Source organism: Lethenteron reissneri, chromosome 65, assembly GCF_015708825.2.
Source record: "Lethenteron reissneri isolate LAM-NWPU_2019-01 chromosome 65, ASM1570882v1, whole genome shotgun sequence".
Classification (NCBI taxonomy): domain Eukaryota; kingdom Metazoa; phylum Chordata; class Hyperoartia; order Petromyzontiformes; family Petromyzontidae; genus Lethenteron; species Lethenteron reissneri.
Window position 1 is genome coordinate 9,512,575 of NC_083843.1, and position 17,033 is coordinate 9,529,607.

At 46.5% G+C, this 17,033-nt stretch overlaps 1 protein-coding gene across 1 annotated transcript; it reads right to left on the reverse strand.

The window, feature by feature from the left end:
* Positions 1-866: 866 nt before the first annotated feature.
* LOC133359627 (zinc-binding protein A33-like) lies at positions 867-14,654 on the reverse strand. The gene is made up of 6 exons (XM_061578101.1): positions 14,023-14,654; positions 13,640-13,735; positions 9,330-9,563; positions 8,456-8,478; positions 6,324-6,427; positions 867-3,217 (listed from the first exon to the last, which is right to left on the reverse strand). The coding sequence occupies exons 1-6, from the start codon at positions 14,578-14,580 to the stop codon at positions 2,667-2,669; spliced, it is 1,566 nt and encodes a 521-aa protein (XP_061434085.1). The 5' UTR covers positions 14,581-14,654; the 3' UTR covers positions 867-2,666.
* Between the last annotated feature and the right edge of the window lie 2,379 nt (positions 14,655-17,033).

Genomic DNA, 17,033 nt, shown 5'->3' on the forward strand with positions numbered 1-17,033 from the left:
AATGAGTGGGGGATCAGATGGGAGGGGAGGAGGGTGATCGTATGGGTGGTTGTGCAGGTGTGGGTGGGTGGAGATTGGTGTTGTAGTGGTTAGTGCGCTGTGCTAAGAACCTGCCGATTCAAGTTCAATTCCCACTCATGGCCACCAACACCAATGCCCATTCTCTGAACCGGTCATAGGCCTCCCTTAGGTCGACTCAGCCTCAAATGAGTACCTGGTGCAGAGTATAAATTTCACCACTCGGGAGACAAAGGCGGCCGGGCTTGGTGCTGGCCACCCACCCACTCGTGTGCCGTGCCGGCCGTCATAGGTGCTCGCTAACAGCACTTGCCCAACAGTCTGTTCAGGCTCTACGGGGGATGTTTGTCTTTGTGTGCGTGGGTGAGTGAGCGGGTTTGCAGGCGATCAGGTGGGATGGAGATCAGCCGGAAATGCACACTTGCATATGCACGAGGTGTACTGGTGAAAGGGTGGGCAAGCCAGTAAGTGGGCGAGTGGGAGGGCAGGTGGGAGGGTAGGAGGAGGAGCGGGTGGCAGGATGGGCAGGTGTATGGCTGAGCAGGTATGAGTGTGGGAAGGTGGGAGGGTCTCTGTAGATGGCTGGGTGGGTCGTAGGTTAAGGAGTGGCAGGGATCGGGTAGGAGTCCTCGTCATCATCATCCATCAGTCAGGATCCATTCATTCATAAATACCGCGAGAAACGCCATGGAATGTGGCCCAAGGCTACAGATTTACAAACTGTGCCCGGGTTTAATCTCGCATAATATAACATTTATACAAACAAAACAACATTAACCACCCCAAAAAAATACGTGTTTACATAAGCCAGTCAGGCTCAGCTCTGAGAGACACATTCACAGCCTGGATGACAATCCTGAAAATATATTTTCAGATTTTATTTTCAATTCACCGAGAATACATTGACCCTTGAACCACAATACAATGTGATTCCAATTCACAGGTAACCCACAACACAATTAAGTATTTTTTTATATTTACGCAATCTAACCCAAGAAACCTTTATTATTGATAACCTTGGTCGCGAAAGCCTACGTGTTAAAGTCAATTTGTTTAACCAGGTGAGAACTCAAGATACCAGGATAAGTCTCATTGACAAGAGTTACCTGGTTCATGAAAACGAAAAAAAACAAGTCAAACCCATGCCAGCAATGAAGAAAATAGAAATTTCACACATAGCCCAGAGCACAATGTGATTAGCGTTCATACCATTTTACAACTGGTACGATATAATCAGTGTCACAAATCATGTACGCATTGCTAAACAGCCTCAGACTTGAGGTTGGGTTCACACCGGATTGGTGTCTTACGCATTAATAAGACAAAGTGTTTGTGACAATATTAGTCGTGTTGCAGTGTAAAGTAGATCTTCACTCTAGATATATATCAGGCTTAATTAAATAACCGACTTCCAAGTCAAAAAACAATTCCAATTTTTGTCAGCAGGGGAAGGCGTTATCCCATGAATCGAAGGTTGCGGCTGGAGGTCCAAAGTCTCAGTCTGAGAGCATATTATTAAAACGTTAAACAAAACAAACCTTTATTACAAATAATATTGGTGGCGAAAGCCATCCTACTACTACTAGGTGTTAGAATGGCTTCTCTCTCTCTCAATGCTCTGTAAAATAAAATTACTTTGGGTAGGTAGAGGAGTCACTCGACCGCTGGTTTTAACACAAATGTTTTAGCCCAGCGGCGCTCAACACACAACACGAGTAGTTCCCCCCGAGTGATGCCATCCCATTCCCACCCCGGGTTTATCGCCCAACGAACGAGTGACCGCGAGGGTACGGCGCGCGTCACCCTGTAGCGTCACGTGACGCGTGTTCCCAGCACGCCCGCTGTGGAGCTCCGCCCCCTCAGCGTTGAGCGCCATGCGGCGTGCGGTGCGAGGGACGATGGTGTCAGAACCTTGGCTCCCCCCGCCCTCCCCCACGAGTGTGCTAACCACTGCACCACCGCTCAACCCCACACGACGCACATGGCTCTCTATACACTAAAGACAAAGGTACCCCCTGTAGCTTTAACAGACTGTTTGGGCAAGTGCTGTTAGTAGCGAGTAGCACCGATGAACGCTGGCACTGTAACACACGAGGGGGTGGGTGGTCAGCACCACGCACAGACACACAAAGATTCAAAAACAAAGACACACAGAGAAAGGCACACACATACCAACCCACTCACCCAAAGATCCCCCATATAGCCTTAAAAACTATTGTATCAAATGCTGTTAGTGAGTAGCACCTATAAAGGCCAGCCTGGGAGAGACCCGCCTTTGTCTCCCCAGTGGCGATGTTTGAACATCGCAGAAGGTACTTATTTGAGGCTCAGTCGACCTAGGGAAGATCGTGGACCGATTCCGATAATCGTCACTGGTGTTGGTGAACCGGTCATTGGCCTCCCCTAGGTCGAGTCAGCCTGAAAAATGAGTTCCTGGTACGGTGTGTAAACATCAACCTTGGGGATATAAAGGCGGTCGGGCGTATTGTTGGCCACCCACCCCATCGAGTGCCGTGCCGGCCTTCAAAGGTGCTCGCTACTAGCACTTGCCCCAACAGTCTGTTAAGGCTACACGGGGGATCTGTGTCTTTGTGTGCGTGAGTCTGTACGTTGTGCACGTTTCTCTGCGCTGCTCACACTCCGTGCTCTCAGGACGCACGACTCAGATCCACAATTCTCACTGAGTCACCTTCATTACCATACACATACAGTGCGGGGTAGAGCGGTTGACTAAACGAGTGGTGAATGGAGTAAAGCAGTTTCATGGAGTCGGCGCAGTAAAACGACAGCAGCCCCGCCTCCCAGTGCAGGTGACACCCGACTCTCCGGGGAGGATCCCTCAACGGCACTGAGGTCAATACATCACCATGAATCACGTAGCAGCAGTTGTTATCTTTATATAAAACCCAGGACGAGTCGTTCTGTCCCAGCCATAACTCTTTACCACTCCCTTTCCGAGCGATCGTCCCGTACGCGACTCCAACCTCACAATCCCCCGCCACACCCCCCACGTCCACCTCCCAGTAGTGCTGACCCGACGAGAAGCTCTGGGAGCACAGGGCTTGTGTATAGCCATCAAACCGGTGTGGGTGATCGGGGCGACCCTGGGAGACAGCGGTCCACGCCACCGTCCTGAGATCCGAGGAAATCTGGAGGTCGTTGTGGGCCGAGTTTGGGTCGAGAGTTGGTGAGCGTCCATCTGCAGTAACGATAATCACAGTAGCCGTGTGACAACAGCACAACTATTACAACAGCACTCGTGCACTAACACGCACGTACATTACAATAGAGTAATTCATAATGAACTTTGTTATACAACGTTGTAATGCGTAACTATCGGTGTGATGACATGTAACGGGCACTTTGTCAATCCAATGCTGGATGAGGGCTTCACTACACCATACTTGTCGTGTGGGATATTTGACCATACTTCACCACGCCGGTCACTGCGCATTGGCGAAGGCAGGCGGCGCGGCTGGCGAGAGCACAAAAGTACAGTACAGCGGTGCGTTTGTCTGCCCCGCCACGTGGCCCCGCAGCCTGTAGCACCTGCTAGGCAGGGTGATGACTGCCCCGCCACGTGGCCCCGCAGCCTGTAGCACCTGCTAGGCAGGGTGGTGGTGTCTGCACGTGCGAGCCCTGCCCAGGCCCAGCCGCTGCGGGGCTTTGCGAGGTGCCAGGAGGTGGGGCGCTCTGTGCGCTAGGGCTACACGATTTGGGGAGAATCTCTAAATGCAATTCTTCTGACAGATGTTGCGATTTGATTTGCGATTAAATTTTTTAAAGTCAAGCTTCAGTTCAATATTAACTGTGTAATAGATTTAAAACATGTGATGGAGCATTACTACATTATACCATCAAATATGAACTGCTCTATATATTGTAATGCAAGGATGAGAACTTAAAAGATATGATTTGCTTCCAACATGTATTTATTAAAAAAATTAATTGAAATAGAACAATCAAACATATAACAATTGTTAAGTTAAATCAATAAAGTTCTAATAACACAAATTAAAACAATTCCAATAAGAAAGTACTAGGAATCGCATTGTTTCAAATTGCTATTTCGATTTTAAATCGATTAATTGTTCAGCCCTGCTGTGGCGGTAGCGCCCGTGGGAGGCAGTGGATCACAGCAGTAGCAGCGGCGTGGATATCAACACCGCCGTAGCGTCTCTGTGTGTGTACAACAAACACAAACATCTCCCGTGTAACCTTTCACAGGCTGTAGGAGCAAGTGCTTTTGGTGAGCACCTGTGAAGGGCGGCACGGCACACGAGGTGGGTGGAGTTGGCCAACACCACGCTCGATCGCCTTCGTCTCCCCTGTGGTGACGTTTACACACCGCACCAGCTGCTCACTCGAGGCTGAGTCGACCCAGGGGAGGCCCATTACCAGTTGAGATGATCCACCACTGTGTAGTGATGTACACTCGCGTGTGTGTGTGATAGTGTAGTATTGTACACTCGTGTGTGTGATAGTGTAGTGATGTACACTCGTGTGTGTGTGTGATAGTGTAATGATGTACACTCGTGTGTGTGATAGTGTAGTGATGTACACTCGTGTGTGTGTTTGCCAAGGCCGTAGCCATGGAGTCAATCAATATTGGTGGGGACCAAATCCTCCAGGGGGTTTGATGGTCTCCTCCCCCCCCCCCCCCCCGAGATAAAAAAAAATCTAAATTTGAGAACGAATTTCCTGCCATTTCCTGCGTAAAATATACAAAAATTCACTAACACATAGGATGGACTTTTATGCATTTTTTTTACAATGTATTGTATTACATTTCTCTGTTATGTTTTTACCTTTTCTTGTTTCATTGTATGTAATGTTAGAGATTTGGGATTAAAATAGTACAACCATAACCACAATCATAGAAACAAAAATCTATTTTATAGCAATATTTTGGGGGGGACATTTTGAGCATATTTGAATATTGGGGGGGATGTGTCCCCCCCCCCCCAAACAGCATCCTCATTCAATAATACACACGTGTAGGGTTAATAGAGCTCATGTAATACTCATTTACACTCGTGCGTGTGCTGTTTGCCTCGAGTATTAACATTGAATCCATAATAATCCTTACTGTGCCTTGGTAGGGATATGGCAGCTTCACGCATTATTAGCAATGAACCTTACGCATCACAACGGTGATGGAGTCTGGTTCGAGTCTGATGATGACATCCATCACAGAGAAGACTTATAGTCATTGATTAATCTGCTACAATGGTTACTTTGGCCAACATCATCCTCACTGGATAATACACACGTGTAATATCAATGGAGCTCATGTAACAGTGAAATACCCTAGTGTGTGTGCTATCGTTTATTGAATCCATTATAGTCGCAATGTTTATGTGTGCACGTACAGTGATTGATAGAAAAGGTTGACGATGGTTATGCCTTAGTCTGGCTTTGTGAGCATCAGCCATTAACTGGGAAACCTAAGAATTCTGAAAGTGCATTAGTTTGACTCTGTGCATCAAACTGTTAACATGAAGCCTAAGACTCCTAAATGTTTCTTAGTCTGGACGTATGGTCCTTGGGTATTAACAATCAACCAAACGATTCCTAAACGTCCCTTGATCTCGTTCTAAAAGCCATAGTCTTTATCATTGAACCGTACAAATCCTACAGGCAGCCTTTGTGTCTGCAGTGGTTATCTTTACAAGACGTTCTAGGTACTCATTAAGGCTGAGTGGACCTAGGAGAGCTCCAAAATTGGTTCTGAATCCACTCACCACTGATGTTAGCCAAAACCGTGAATAGCCTGTTGGTGGCCATGTTTGTATCTCAGTGCACAAACCATCCTATCTTCACTGGACATTCGTACTCACTCCCGCTCATCCATACACCTCCGATTAGCACGGTTGGTGTGAACGAGATCTATGTTGAACAAAGTTCAACATAGATCTATACACTATTACAAAAACACGATACCCCCGTATATCCTCAACAGACTTTTGAGGCAAGTGCTATTAGTAAGCACCTATAAAGGCCCGCACGGCACATAACGGGGTGAGTGGCCAGCACCACATCAGGCCGACTTTGTCTCCCCAGTGGTAATGTTTACACACCGCACCAGGTACTCATTTGAGGCAGAGTCGACCTACGGGAGGTCCAGGACCGGTTCAGATAACCCATCACTGGTGTTGGTGGCCGAGAGCGGGATTCACACTCAGGACGCCAGGTTCGAAGTGCAGCGCACTAACCACGACACTACAGCTCTGCAACATACATGTACAAGCGCAATTACACGCACAATAACAGACGCACACGTGGCAAGAGTCCGTGGAACTCACACATGAATGCCAGCAAGTTGACCACAGCTCCCTGCAGGGTGCTGATCGAGGCGATGTCTTCTTCACTGGGAGATGAGGGTGGAGATCCCTTCTGAGCGTCTCTCCTGTGAGCCCAGAACCAGCAATGACTCACACAGCCCGTGTCTTACACTGCACTATCAGACAGCATCATCATAGCATCATCACTCACAGCAACATCAGACAGCCCGTGTCTTACCCAGCATCATCTTTTGAAAAATAATAGGTTTTGCCCTTTCTGGCAATAAACTAGGTGCTCTGATGTTCAAACACCAAATTGATATATTGTAAGGAATACAATCTGCATTAACCACACGCACTTATCGTGAACATGCAAACATTCTCTGATAATTATATATGATGCAATGTCTTTGAAACTGATTGGCCTAGAACAGAGACAGCCTTCTTTATGGCCTAGTCTCATCAGTGTCAGACCAGAGAACGCGAAAGGCGAACAGTGAGCATGTTTGTTTGCAGGTTCATCACAAGTACATGTGGTTTAATGTAGCCTTGATTCCTTGCCATTGCTGTTTGAACATCCTAACACCTGTTTTATTTCCAGAAAGGGTAAACCTATTCTTACTTTTCATACTATTGTAGTGACATAGAATCGGTCACATAGCTTAGAGCTGGCTGCTGGCAGAGAAGGGGATCTGCAGCTTACAGAATTCCTGACTGACAGCAGGTCACGTGATAGATCAGAGATGGATGTAGGGGAAGGGTCACGAAAGGGACACATTGAGAACCTGCTAGTAGGTTCCCGAAGGGGGGCGTGGCCACGGCGGAGCCAGGCCACGCTGGCAGTATAAGAGGGGCCCCAGGAGGGGACCTCGGGGCTGTCGTGTAGAGTGGGATTCTGTCGTGCTGCTGCTGGAGTCTTCATCTTAGTCTCCGTCTTCACCATCTCAGCGTTGCCAGTCAGGCAGTCTACCAGCTGTCCTGACTGGGAATCGTAGTTAGGCCTCAGCAAGGTAAGGTAATTTACCCTTTTTACCGGGTAAAAGGGTAAAGGTGTCGACATGCCAAGGGGTAAGATAAAGGGTAGGGTAAAGGTAGCTTGGAAGAAGTACCCAGTTGGGTAAAGGTAGCGCAAAGTATTACCCGGTAAATACGGTACCTTGTTTACCGATAAAAGCTCCGTGGCGCAGTCCGTGGCCTCCATTTAATAAGTAATATTTAAACAAACTTTATTAAAAACACGCTTTTATGAAATGTACTCGTAATGGCAGAACTCCATGACTCCAGGAAGTGGCCCCGAAGTTTGCCATAACGTAAGGGGCCATGGTGATTTACAGACGTCAGTTGAGCGTGGACAATTAGAGCCAAGCCGAAACATAACATGTAAAAAAATGATTTTATGATAGAATATAGTGTTGTCATCAGTATGACATAAGTATACCAAGTTTGCAGTCGATACCACATTAGGAAGTGGGTAAAAATTTAGTTACAAGATTTGAGGATACAACGACGACAACGACAACAATGACAACAACGACAACAGACAGTGAGTTAAAAGAAAACGTGTAAAATTGGAATCATCGAGAGTATTCTATATTAATAAAGCGCTCTACCTAGCATTTACCGTTATGAACCTTGTTCATGAGTAGTACCCTAGTAATTACCCTGTAAATCGGGTAATTTATATGGGGTAAGGGTAAAAGGTAGGCTCGTTGCTTTTTACCTTTTACCTTACCTGCTAAAGGGTTAAAGGTAGGGTAGAGTGATTGTATTGTGGTAAGGTAAAAGGTAGGGTAAAAATAGGCTCGTTGTTTTAACCTTTTAACTTTTACCTTACCTTGCCGAGGCCTAATCGTAGTTACCAAGTGTGAACTGTTAAGGCCGTTTAATAAATAGAGTGCCTCCTACTCTTAGTGTCTCTGAGTCAGCCACTACACTATGATACAGGTAAAAAGGTCCCATAATACAGTATAATTTCACACAGGATCATACCACACATCATCATCACGCACAACATCATCACACAGCATCAACATAAACCATCACTCACAGGATCCTACCACACATCATCATTACACACATCATCATCACGCAGCCCATGTCCCACACATGGCGCCACCCCATGTGTTAATTTGTGTGACTTTATGAGTCCATACCGGTTTGTCTCCTTTAGGTGAACCTGCAGGAGTCAGACACAGAGGGTGTGAGTCAGTTCACCTCCAGCCACGTTAACCACATGGTGATTCATAGACGCAATGAGCTGGGCTGCGCTCAGCAATTCGCATATTCCAGTGTTGTAGGTTGTAAACATGACAAAGCCGTGGAGTCGTTCGGACTCGATGGTTCTCATCAGCAAGGTGTGGCCTCTCAAATCGTTGCCACTCGGTACCCAATGTCACAGGAAGATGCGTCCGTAGCATTCGATGTCGATTCGCAGTGATTGTGAACCAACATTCAAAATAAGTAAGCACTGTGAGGGTGAATTACACCCAGAGAATCGCGTTAGCAGAGTCGATAGTTTAACATGGTGAACATTTTTTGAAGCAGGCAATCTCCACATTGGTCTCATCAACAGTCAGTGCTGAAAAACAAAGCCCCCTGTATTTCTTAGAGTTAAAAGCACTTCTATTTTCAGCATGACTGATGGTTGGTCTACATTTGGTTACATCAATAATTAAAATGTAGTGTGAAGAAGTCTCAATCTGTTGTACATTACAGGACCATGCGGTTACAATTTTAAATACCAACATCTGCAGACATTACCAACCGATTAACTCGAGGGATTTGCGTGTTAATCGTTTATTTATGAATTGGAATTTTAACAGTAATTTATATTTTTATCAGAATATACAAATCCACGTCAGTGGACTTGATTCCTCATTTAATTTCAGAATGCATGGGCTATACATTGTATTGGCTATGCAAGATGCTTTATCCTTGCGTTAAGATGCATCGCATGTGCCATGTTTAAAAAAACGCAACGAATATAAGCGAACTGGGGCACTTGCCCTGGCTCCGTGAGCGCTCTACCTGCAGGAATGTGAGCGAGTCCCTCTCCTCCTGCAGAGCGCGCAGGCGCGTGGCTGCTGCCTGGAGGTCACTAATCTCGCGCTCGTAATGAGCGATGTTCTCCTTGATCTGGGACAGGAGCTCACGCCCCTTCACGTCCACGCGGTCCAGAGCTGCCCTCTCGTCTTCATCCAGTGTCGCCCTCATATGGGTGAACTCGCATGAGATGCGAGCCTTGGTCTGGACCATGGAATCCTGCAAAGGGGCATGTGATAGATTCTATCAATTCATATACCATGCTGTGAAGACCAAAGTCACATTGTTTTTTGTATATTTCAAACCTAGATTTCCCTGCCTCGACATTGTCGTTGAGCTCCCACTTAACAGGTCAATAACTTTAAGTAGCTAGGTGTTATCTCGTCCTTCACATTGATAATTTGGCCAGTAATTATATAGTCCAAGCCACCATCCTTCCATCTTTGATGCCAGTGTAATCATCGACCGCCTAGCCTCTCTCGTTCCATTTTACCACCTGGCCGCCCACTTTGACCTTGATGCCTCCATATCAATGCATGATTACATCCTCTGTATCACCTTTAATTTGTCCCCCTGGATACCTTCATCGTTAACGTTCTTTTGAACAAAACTGACAAATACGTGTAAAGACAGTACAGGGGACTAGCGGTCACAATGGGGTAATGACAGGGGAATTAGTATGGGAAGAGACTAGGGACCACAGGGGATAATGACAGGTTAAGTGACGGACAGGGGAAGGATCTGGTTCTACGACAAGGATCGAGAATAGGGGCTGTGGCCAAGTGATAGAAGGGAGCAGGTGCGGATCAGGGGCCGAGAGCCATTCAGAAGGTTCTAGAGAAGGGTCGTGGCCAAGGGTCAAGGGATGGCCATGCTGGGCATAAAAGGGGTCGAGAGGAGAGGCTCGAGGCTGCTGTTGGAGTCGGGGTCTTCGCCTGTCAAGTGAACGTGTCTTCGATAAAGATAATCACAAGATCACTGGAGTCGTTACATATGTAAGCACCTCCTAATTCCGCAAATTCATAGTCGCAGATTAAAAAGTATATCTCTATTCTTAAAAATGAAATCAATTATTAAAACGAGGATTGGTGACACGTCCTTCCAGGCTGCTCCTACTCACGTTACTGGAATGCCCTTGCCTCTCAGCCTCGGCTGGGCGTCCTCCCCACCCTCCAAATTTATTAGAGAGCTGCGTGATGAGTGTGATGTGAACCAGTTCTGGATTTTACCTTCAGCAACCCGCACTGACCTGCATAACTAAGTATGGCCAACTAGCCTCAATGATCAACACAATGTGGGGAAGTCTTCGTCCAGAAGTGTATTGGTGAGGATCTGTAGATTACTTACAAAATAGATAAGCACAAGTCACCATCCACATAGATCTGTCTCTCCACATCAACAATAAAAGTATTTTGAACGTAATATATTGGCCTGGTGGCCTTTTGGGATTGTATAATTCTAGCATAACTGTATTCATTCAGTGCAGCAAACTCTGGACCGGTTTTGGCATGCAGTGTATCATGAGCAGTCAGGCTCGCTTGAATTAACGCAGGTGAACTGCTAGGTGTTATAGACAAGGACCCTCTATGATATGGATCTTAGACAAATAATTATTTGATGTTTAAACCAGTCCAGTGTTTCCTCGATGGAATCAATACTACTAAAATGATGCACTCCCAGAAGACTGTGGAGCTGATGTAAGGTTTATGAATTTATGTATTCGTTGGAGAGACAGATGTGTAAGGAAATTATGTCTGTTTATTTTATTTTTATAGTTATATTCTCCACAACGAGTCTAATGATTGTTTGCGTTGTGTATTATAAAATTTCGCATCTAACTAGGACCACTACGAAAGGATCCTTTCCTATAAACTAAGGGCAGTACATTAGCTATAGCTCAAGCAAGCTAATGCTACTTCGACGACGATCTGTAGTTCATGTCTTCTTTATTATTTATTTCTCGTCGGCCGGACAGCTCCACATTCTCTTCACACTGACACCGCTCCACTCTCGTTCCTCGCGTTAGATGTTGTCGCTCCGCGTACAGCTCACTCACGCTCCCCCTTCCTCCCGCACGCCGCTGGCAAATGGCGCGCAAGGAGACAGCCTCTGGCTCGCCACGTGGCCGCTGGCGTGCCGGAGGTGCGAGACATGGTCTCGCCTCTCGACTCCACACACTGACTCAAAGCTCCTTCCTGCTTCCCCTTATAACCCTTCACCTACGTCAACAAGCCTCGCCTATAGCCACGCCCCCTTACGAACCTTCTGGATGGTTACCCACAAGAACCCTTGAGCTCCACCCTTGAACTTGGCGCATCCATCTAATTGGCTGATGGCTGAAGCGGCGGAGCCTATCCCACCGATCGGCGACCGTCGGTGAATCCTCGTATTACATCTGATTGAGCGTTGGGTGTGTGTAATTAGAGCAAACTTCTTCTTGGTTCTTTCGGTAAAGTCATGTAGAAGGGAAGTAATAAAATAATAAAAATAAAACATAATAAAATAAAATAATATAATAATATAATAAAATAATATAATAATATATTCATATTCTTAGGTTTTTTTTGGTAAAGTCACGGAGGTAAATGAGAGATTACAAGAGATACCACTCCGTATACGGAGTGTAAGGAAATTATGTCTGTTTATTTTATTTTTATAGTTATATTCTCCACAACGAGTCTAATGATTGTTTGCGTTGTGTATTATAAAATTTCGCATCTAACTAGGACCACTACGAAAGGATCCTTTCCTATAAACTAAGGGCAGTACATTAGCTATAGCTCAAGCAAGCTAATGCTACTTCGACGACGATCTGTAGTTCATGTCTTCTTTATTATTTATTTCTCGTCGGCCGGACAGCTCCACATTCTCTTCACACTGACACCGCTCCACTCTCGTTCCTCGCGTTAGATGTTGTCGCTCCGCGTACAGCTCACTCACGCTCCCCCTTCCTCCCGCACGCCGCTGGCAAATGGCGCGCAAGGAGACAGCCTCTGGCTCGCCACGTGGCCGCTGGCGTATACGGAGTGGTATCTCTTGTAATCTCTCATTTACTTGATACAGCTGTCGTGGCTGTGACGATTCCACCTGAAGACGGAAGCTTGTGTTGCCTCCGAAACGTCGTGATTTTTATTTTTATTTTACTTTTTTTAATTTAAATTTTTTACCTACGTGACTTTACCGAAAAAAACCTAAGAATATGAATCCTTGCAGTCACGAAAGCTTCAAATCTAGAATTAATAATATTTTATATTTATTTTTATTATTTTATTACTTCCCTTCTACGTGACTTTACCGAAAGACCCAAGAAGATGAATCCCTGCAGTCACGAAAGCTTTAAATCGAAATAGAGCAAACTTGTTTTCCAGCATTCCCTGTACTCTCTTGAAGTGATGTCTCTTGTGTTCATTCTAGCATTTAACAGCCGATTTCCTGTAATTTCATCTTCACTCGTTTAATTTATAGTTTCTAATTCAATGTAGTCGTTGCTCCATACTGCGTTAATTTATCTCACTCATTGCAAGTCATTCGAGTTAACCTGCGAAGTGCTGTCAGTCTCACGAGATATGAACTTTTTTTTTTACATATGTTGCGCCATACCAAGGCGCTGTATGTCTTTTTACTTGTCACCACTATCACAGGCCGATAGGGGGCAGCCGAGAGAGTGAGCGGGAGGTGTAGCGGTTAACCTAAGGTAACCCCCCCTCCCTGGGTGCCCCGTGACCGGAGGTAGGGACCCCAGATCCCCATGGGGATGGGGGCTGGGAGACAACGGTCCATTCCCGACCCTTCCAGGACCCTCTGGAAGGTTCGAGGGAAGGAGAGGCTCGGGGCGAGGTATCCCCAACTGGTGTATAAAAGCCGGTCCTCTCAACGGGACCGGCAGTGTTCGTCCACTCAAGACCCGAAGACGTCTGAAGACTTGAAGACAAGGCCAGCACCCTGGGACCCTCAACCGAGGCTCTTGTAAGAGCCGGGTTGTAGTGGACCAGTGGTGAGACCCGTACCTTGGCTAGGTCGGGTCAGCTTAGCCTCCCCTAGGTCCCGTAGCGGAGGACCCGAGAGAGCATAGCCCTGAGTCTGTATGGCCCGCTTGAAGGGAAAACGTTGAATGTTTTATCTAATTTATATTTCAAGCACCCCTAGCGATAATAATGCATATCCTGCACAGTTATTACACACTGACTCAATACTAACAAAGTTCACTTTAATCTACAGAGTTGTCCTCACAGGGAGAGAGTCACAGACTCCACGCATGGTAAAGGTCACAAGATAACAAAGCCCATGCGTGGTACCTGCACGGCCTTGCGAGCGGCCTTCATCCGTCCCACGGACGCCTCCGCCTTCTTCCTCTTCTCCTCCACCGATCGCGTCTCCGCTCCGACTCCACTCTGTAAGAGACGAAGTCACCAGAGGAGACTCCACTCCCTGAGCGACCCCCTCTCAGCCCCACTCCACACAGAGCCCTCCACAGTGATGGCCATGAAAAGCCCAATAGAAAATAGGCAAGCAAGTCAACCTCTACTGACTGGACAGTCTGAAAGGCAAGACACAACGGATAAAAAATAAGCCCAGGGTGATGAGTAACATCAAATGTTGTTTGCCCAGTGACAGCTTTTATCAATGTGTGTTCTGGTATCGTTTGAGTGGCTTCCATGCGCCCCATAAAGCACTTCACCTTCCGTGTCTTGTGCTCATCTTCCAGTGCGATGACATCATGTCGTTTGTGTGCACAAGTGATGGAGCAGACCGTGCAGACCAGGCCGCCGTCCTGCTTGCAGTAGAACTGGTAGGGATCTTCATGCTTCTTGCATCTCCGTTCCTCCACATTAACAATGGGAGCCACTAGGACATGGTCTTTAAACTTGGGGTTTTTAAGGTGAGGCTTCAGGTGGGATTCACAGAAGGAAGTCTCACACCTGAGGCAGGTCTTCACTGCAGGAGTCTCCCCATCATCACAGCCGTCACAGAAGACAACTCCAGCCATCCTATCTCCAACTCTGAGCTGCTCCACCAGGTTGGCGAGTGCCACGTTCCTCTTCAGCTGGGGTCGCTCACGGAAGGCCGCTCGGCACTGCGGGCAGCTGAAGCTGCTCGCTCTCTCCCAGGCACCGTCCAGACACCGGAGGCAGAACGAGTGTCCACAGCTCAGCGTGGAGGGGCAGTCAAACGTGCCCAGGCAGATGGGGCAGCTCAGCTCACTGTCGACACAATCACTGGGAGACGCGCTCGCCATGGCCCATGGCTTCACTCGGACTCAGTCGCTCGCCGCGGCTCACAGAGGAGCTATCGCAGCAGCAGCTCACACAGTGTAGAGACGAACAAGGAAATGAACTGACTTCACCTGCAGTTAAGTTATAAATACCTCGAGACACGCCCTGGAATGTTCCACACGGCGGCTGGGCTCACCTGTGTAGACGTGGCGTTACAGTCACGCACTGTGTAATAGCTAAAACTGATTTTTGTGTTTAGTTTGTTGTCCTTCCCCTGCACTTCGAATTAGCACTGTTGGCTATGTGCAGTGTGGAAGAAGTTAAACATACATAGCTTTGACCGGTCTCAAGTGATATACTATTTGTACAAACAAAACCCAGCAGCAGCAACCCGGGACACAGCAATAATGGTTTGTCCCACAAGCTGATTGACCGGCTCGGGTCAGGCTGTGTGTATTTTACAATGGAATCGCACCTTGTGCATTCTGATGTAAAGGTTAACGTGTTTTTTTTTCCGTGTCTTTATCCATTTTTTTTCTTGCAAGGCCTGTTTGTTTAAGCTTCACAGTCTGTAATCGTCTAACATCTTTATCAGCTAATATTTTAACAACTGGCTTTGTGCGTCCTCTGTTCATGTGTCAAATATGTTTTTGTTTTTTATTCCTACGACACCGTTTTATTCTGGGTGGACGGTGGTTGTATGTATGTTGAACTTCTTTCACACCATACGTAGTCAACCGTGCTAATCGGAGGTATGCGAGTGGGTGGGTGAGTGTATCTTGAACTTATTTCCCAGCGTACGTAGCCACTCTTGCTAAAGGTGCAGGGGGGGTGGTGGTGGTTGAGTAAGTGGGGGGGTTATTTGGTGAGAGGGGAGACAGATGGGCAGGAGGATGGCGTGAGGGTGGGCGAGCAGGTGGTGAGAGAGGGCTGGAGGAAGGGTGGCTGGGAGGGCGTGCGGTTGAGTTAGTGGTTACTTGGGTGGCCTCACGCATTACCACAGCGAACAGCCCCTGGCTAAACAAACATCGTGGTTCATTTAAGCTCATTATATGACTTTCACCGTCCATTTTCCTATTATGCGTAAAAAAATCGAGGATTTAAATCTTAATAACCTAACAAATATATATTCATCACCTATTGTTAATGTTAAGATTTTACATCCTGGAATCGCCGAGTTTAGACGATTCTATATAAAAAAAAATTTATTTGACCAGGTAAGGCCCACTGAGGTTTATAGCTATTTTCAGAAGCGACGTGGCCACAAATCATAGCTCAACGACGTGGCTTATTATGCAGATATTTCTAGCAGCCAAACACTCTAAACTCAAGTTTTTAAGTGTGGAGGGAAAAATTGGAGGACCGGAGACAAATTCACGCGACTACGGGGAGAGAGACAAGTACATGTACAGGCGTCAGGGCCGGGATCGATCCCACGACCTCCTGTATACCGGGCGAGGTAGTTAACATATTCCAGCCACCGCAGCGAGATGTAAAAAAGAAAAAATCACAGAGCAGCGACAACGAACAAGGAAACGAGCGGACTTCACCTGCAGCTAAATTATAAACACCATGAGACGCGTCCTGGAATGTTGCACGCGGCAGCCCGTACTCACCTGTGTAGACGTGGCGTCACATTCACACACACAGTGTCAAGGTTAAAGAGTCGCAATTGATATATTGAACATAAACCCCACGGTAACCATGAAAACAGTGATGGTTTGTCCTATAGACTGGTTACACTCGCTTGGGCGAGGCTGTGTTTTTCCACTGTAAACCACACCACGTAAATTCTTATTTAAGATTTAAAATTATAAGTAGGCTATCACGACCAATATCATCCATAAAACGTGTTTTTGGGTTAGATCGCGTAAATATAAATACGTCGTTGAACCCGCCACCACCCGACACAACCAATGAGTAAGGTTTGTCACCTAAACAAAAAACATCCCGCTAGGGTGAGGCTATGCGTTTTGCTCAGCAAACCACACAGCTGTCAGTTCGTGTTCAAGGTTAAAAAAAACGATTCCCCTAAACCAGGGGAGTCACCAACCAAAACAACGAGAGCCATTTTTTCTTATTTTTTACAATTCGGTAAAATGGAATCCAACCACGCTGCTACGGAGGCTGCAGTTGCCGAACGCGATTCTGAACAAAATGGCGTCAGCGTTAAGTAATAATAAAAATCGAATTATTATAATTTTATTTTTATTATATGAATTATTATGTAATTGGAAATTGATGTTACGAATACAACTTGACCATCTTCCGTCGATTCAAATTGTAATTAGCTAATAGTTGTACTATAACAGTTGCAAAGTTATCATGCTGACTTGCTTTGTATATTTGTTTTAAAATAAAAGTTAATGCGAAATTGTTGTACCCCCCCCCCCCCCCCCCCCCGCTGAGTGAGTGGTACATTCCAAATAGCTACGGTGAGCAATGTGGATCAAAGCAGATACCAGTAACGCGATTT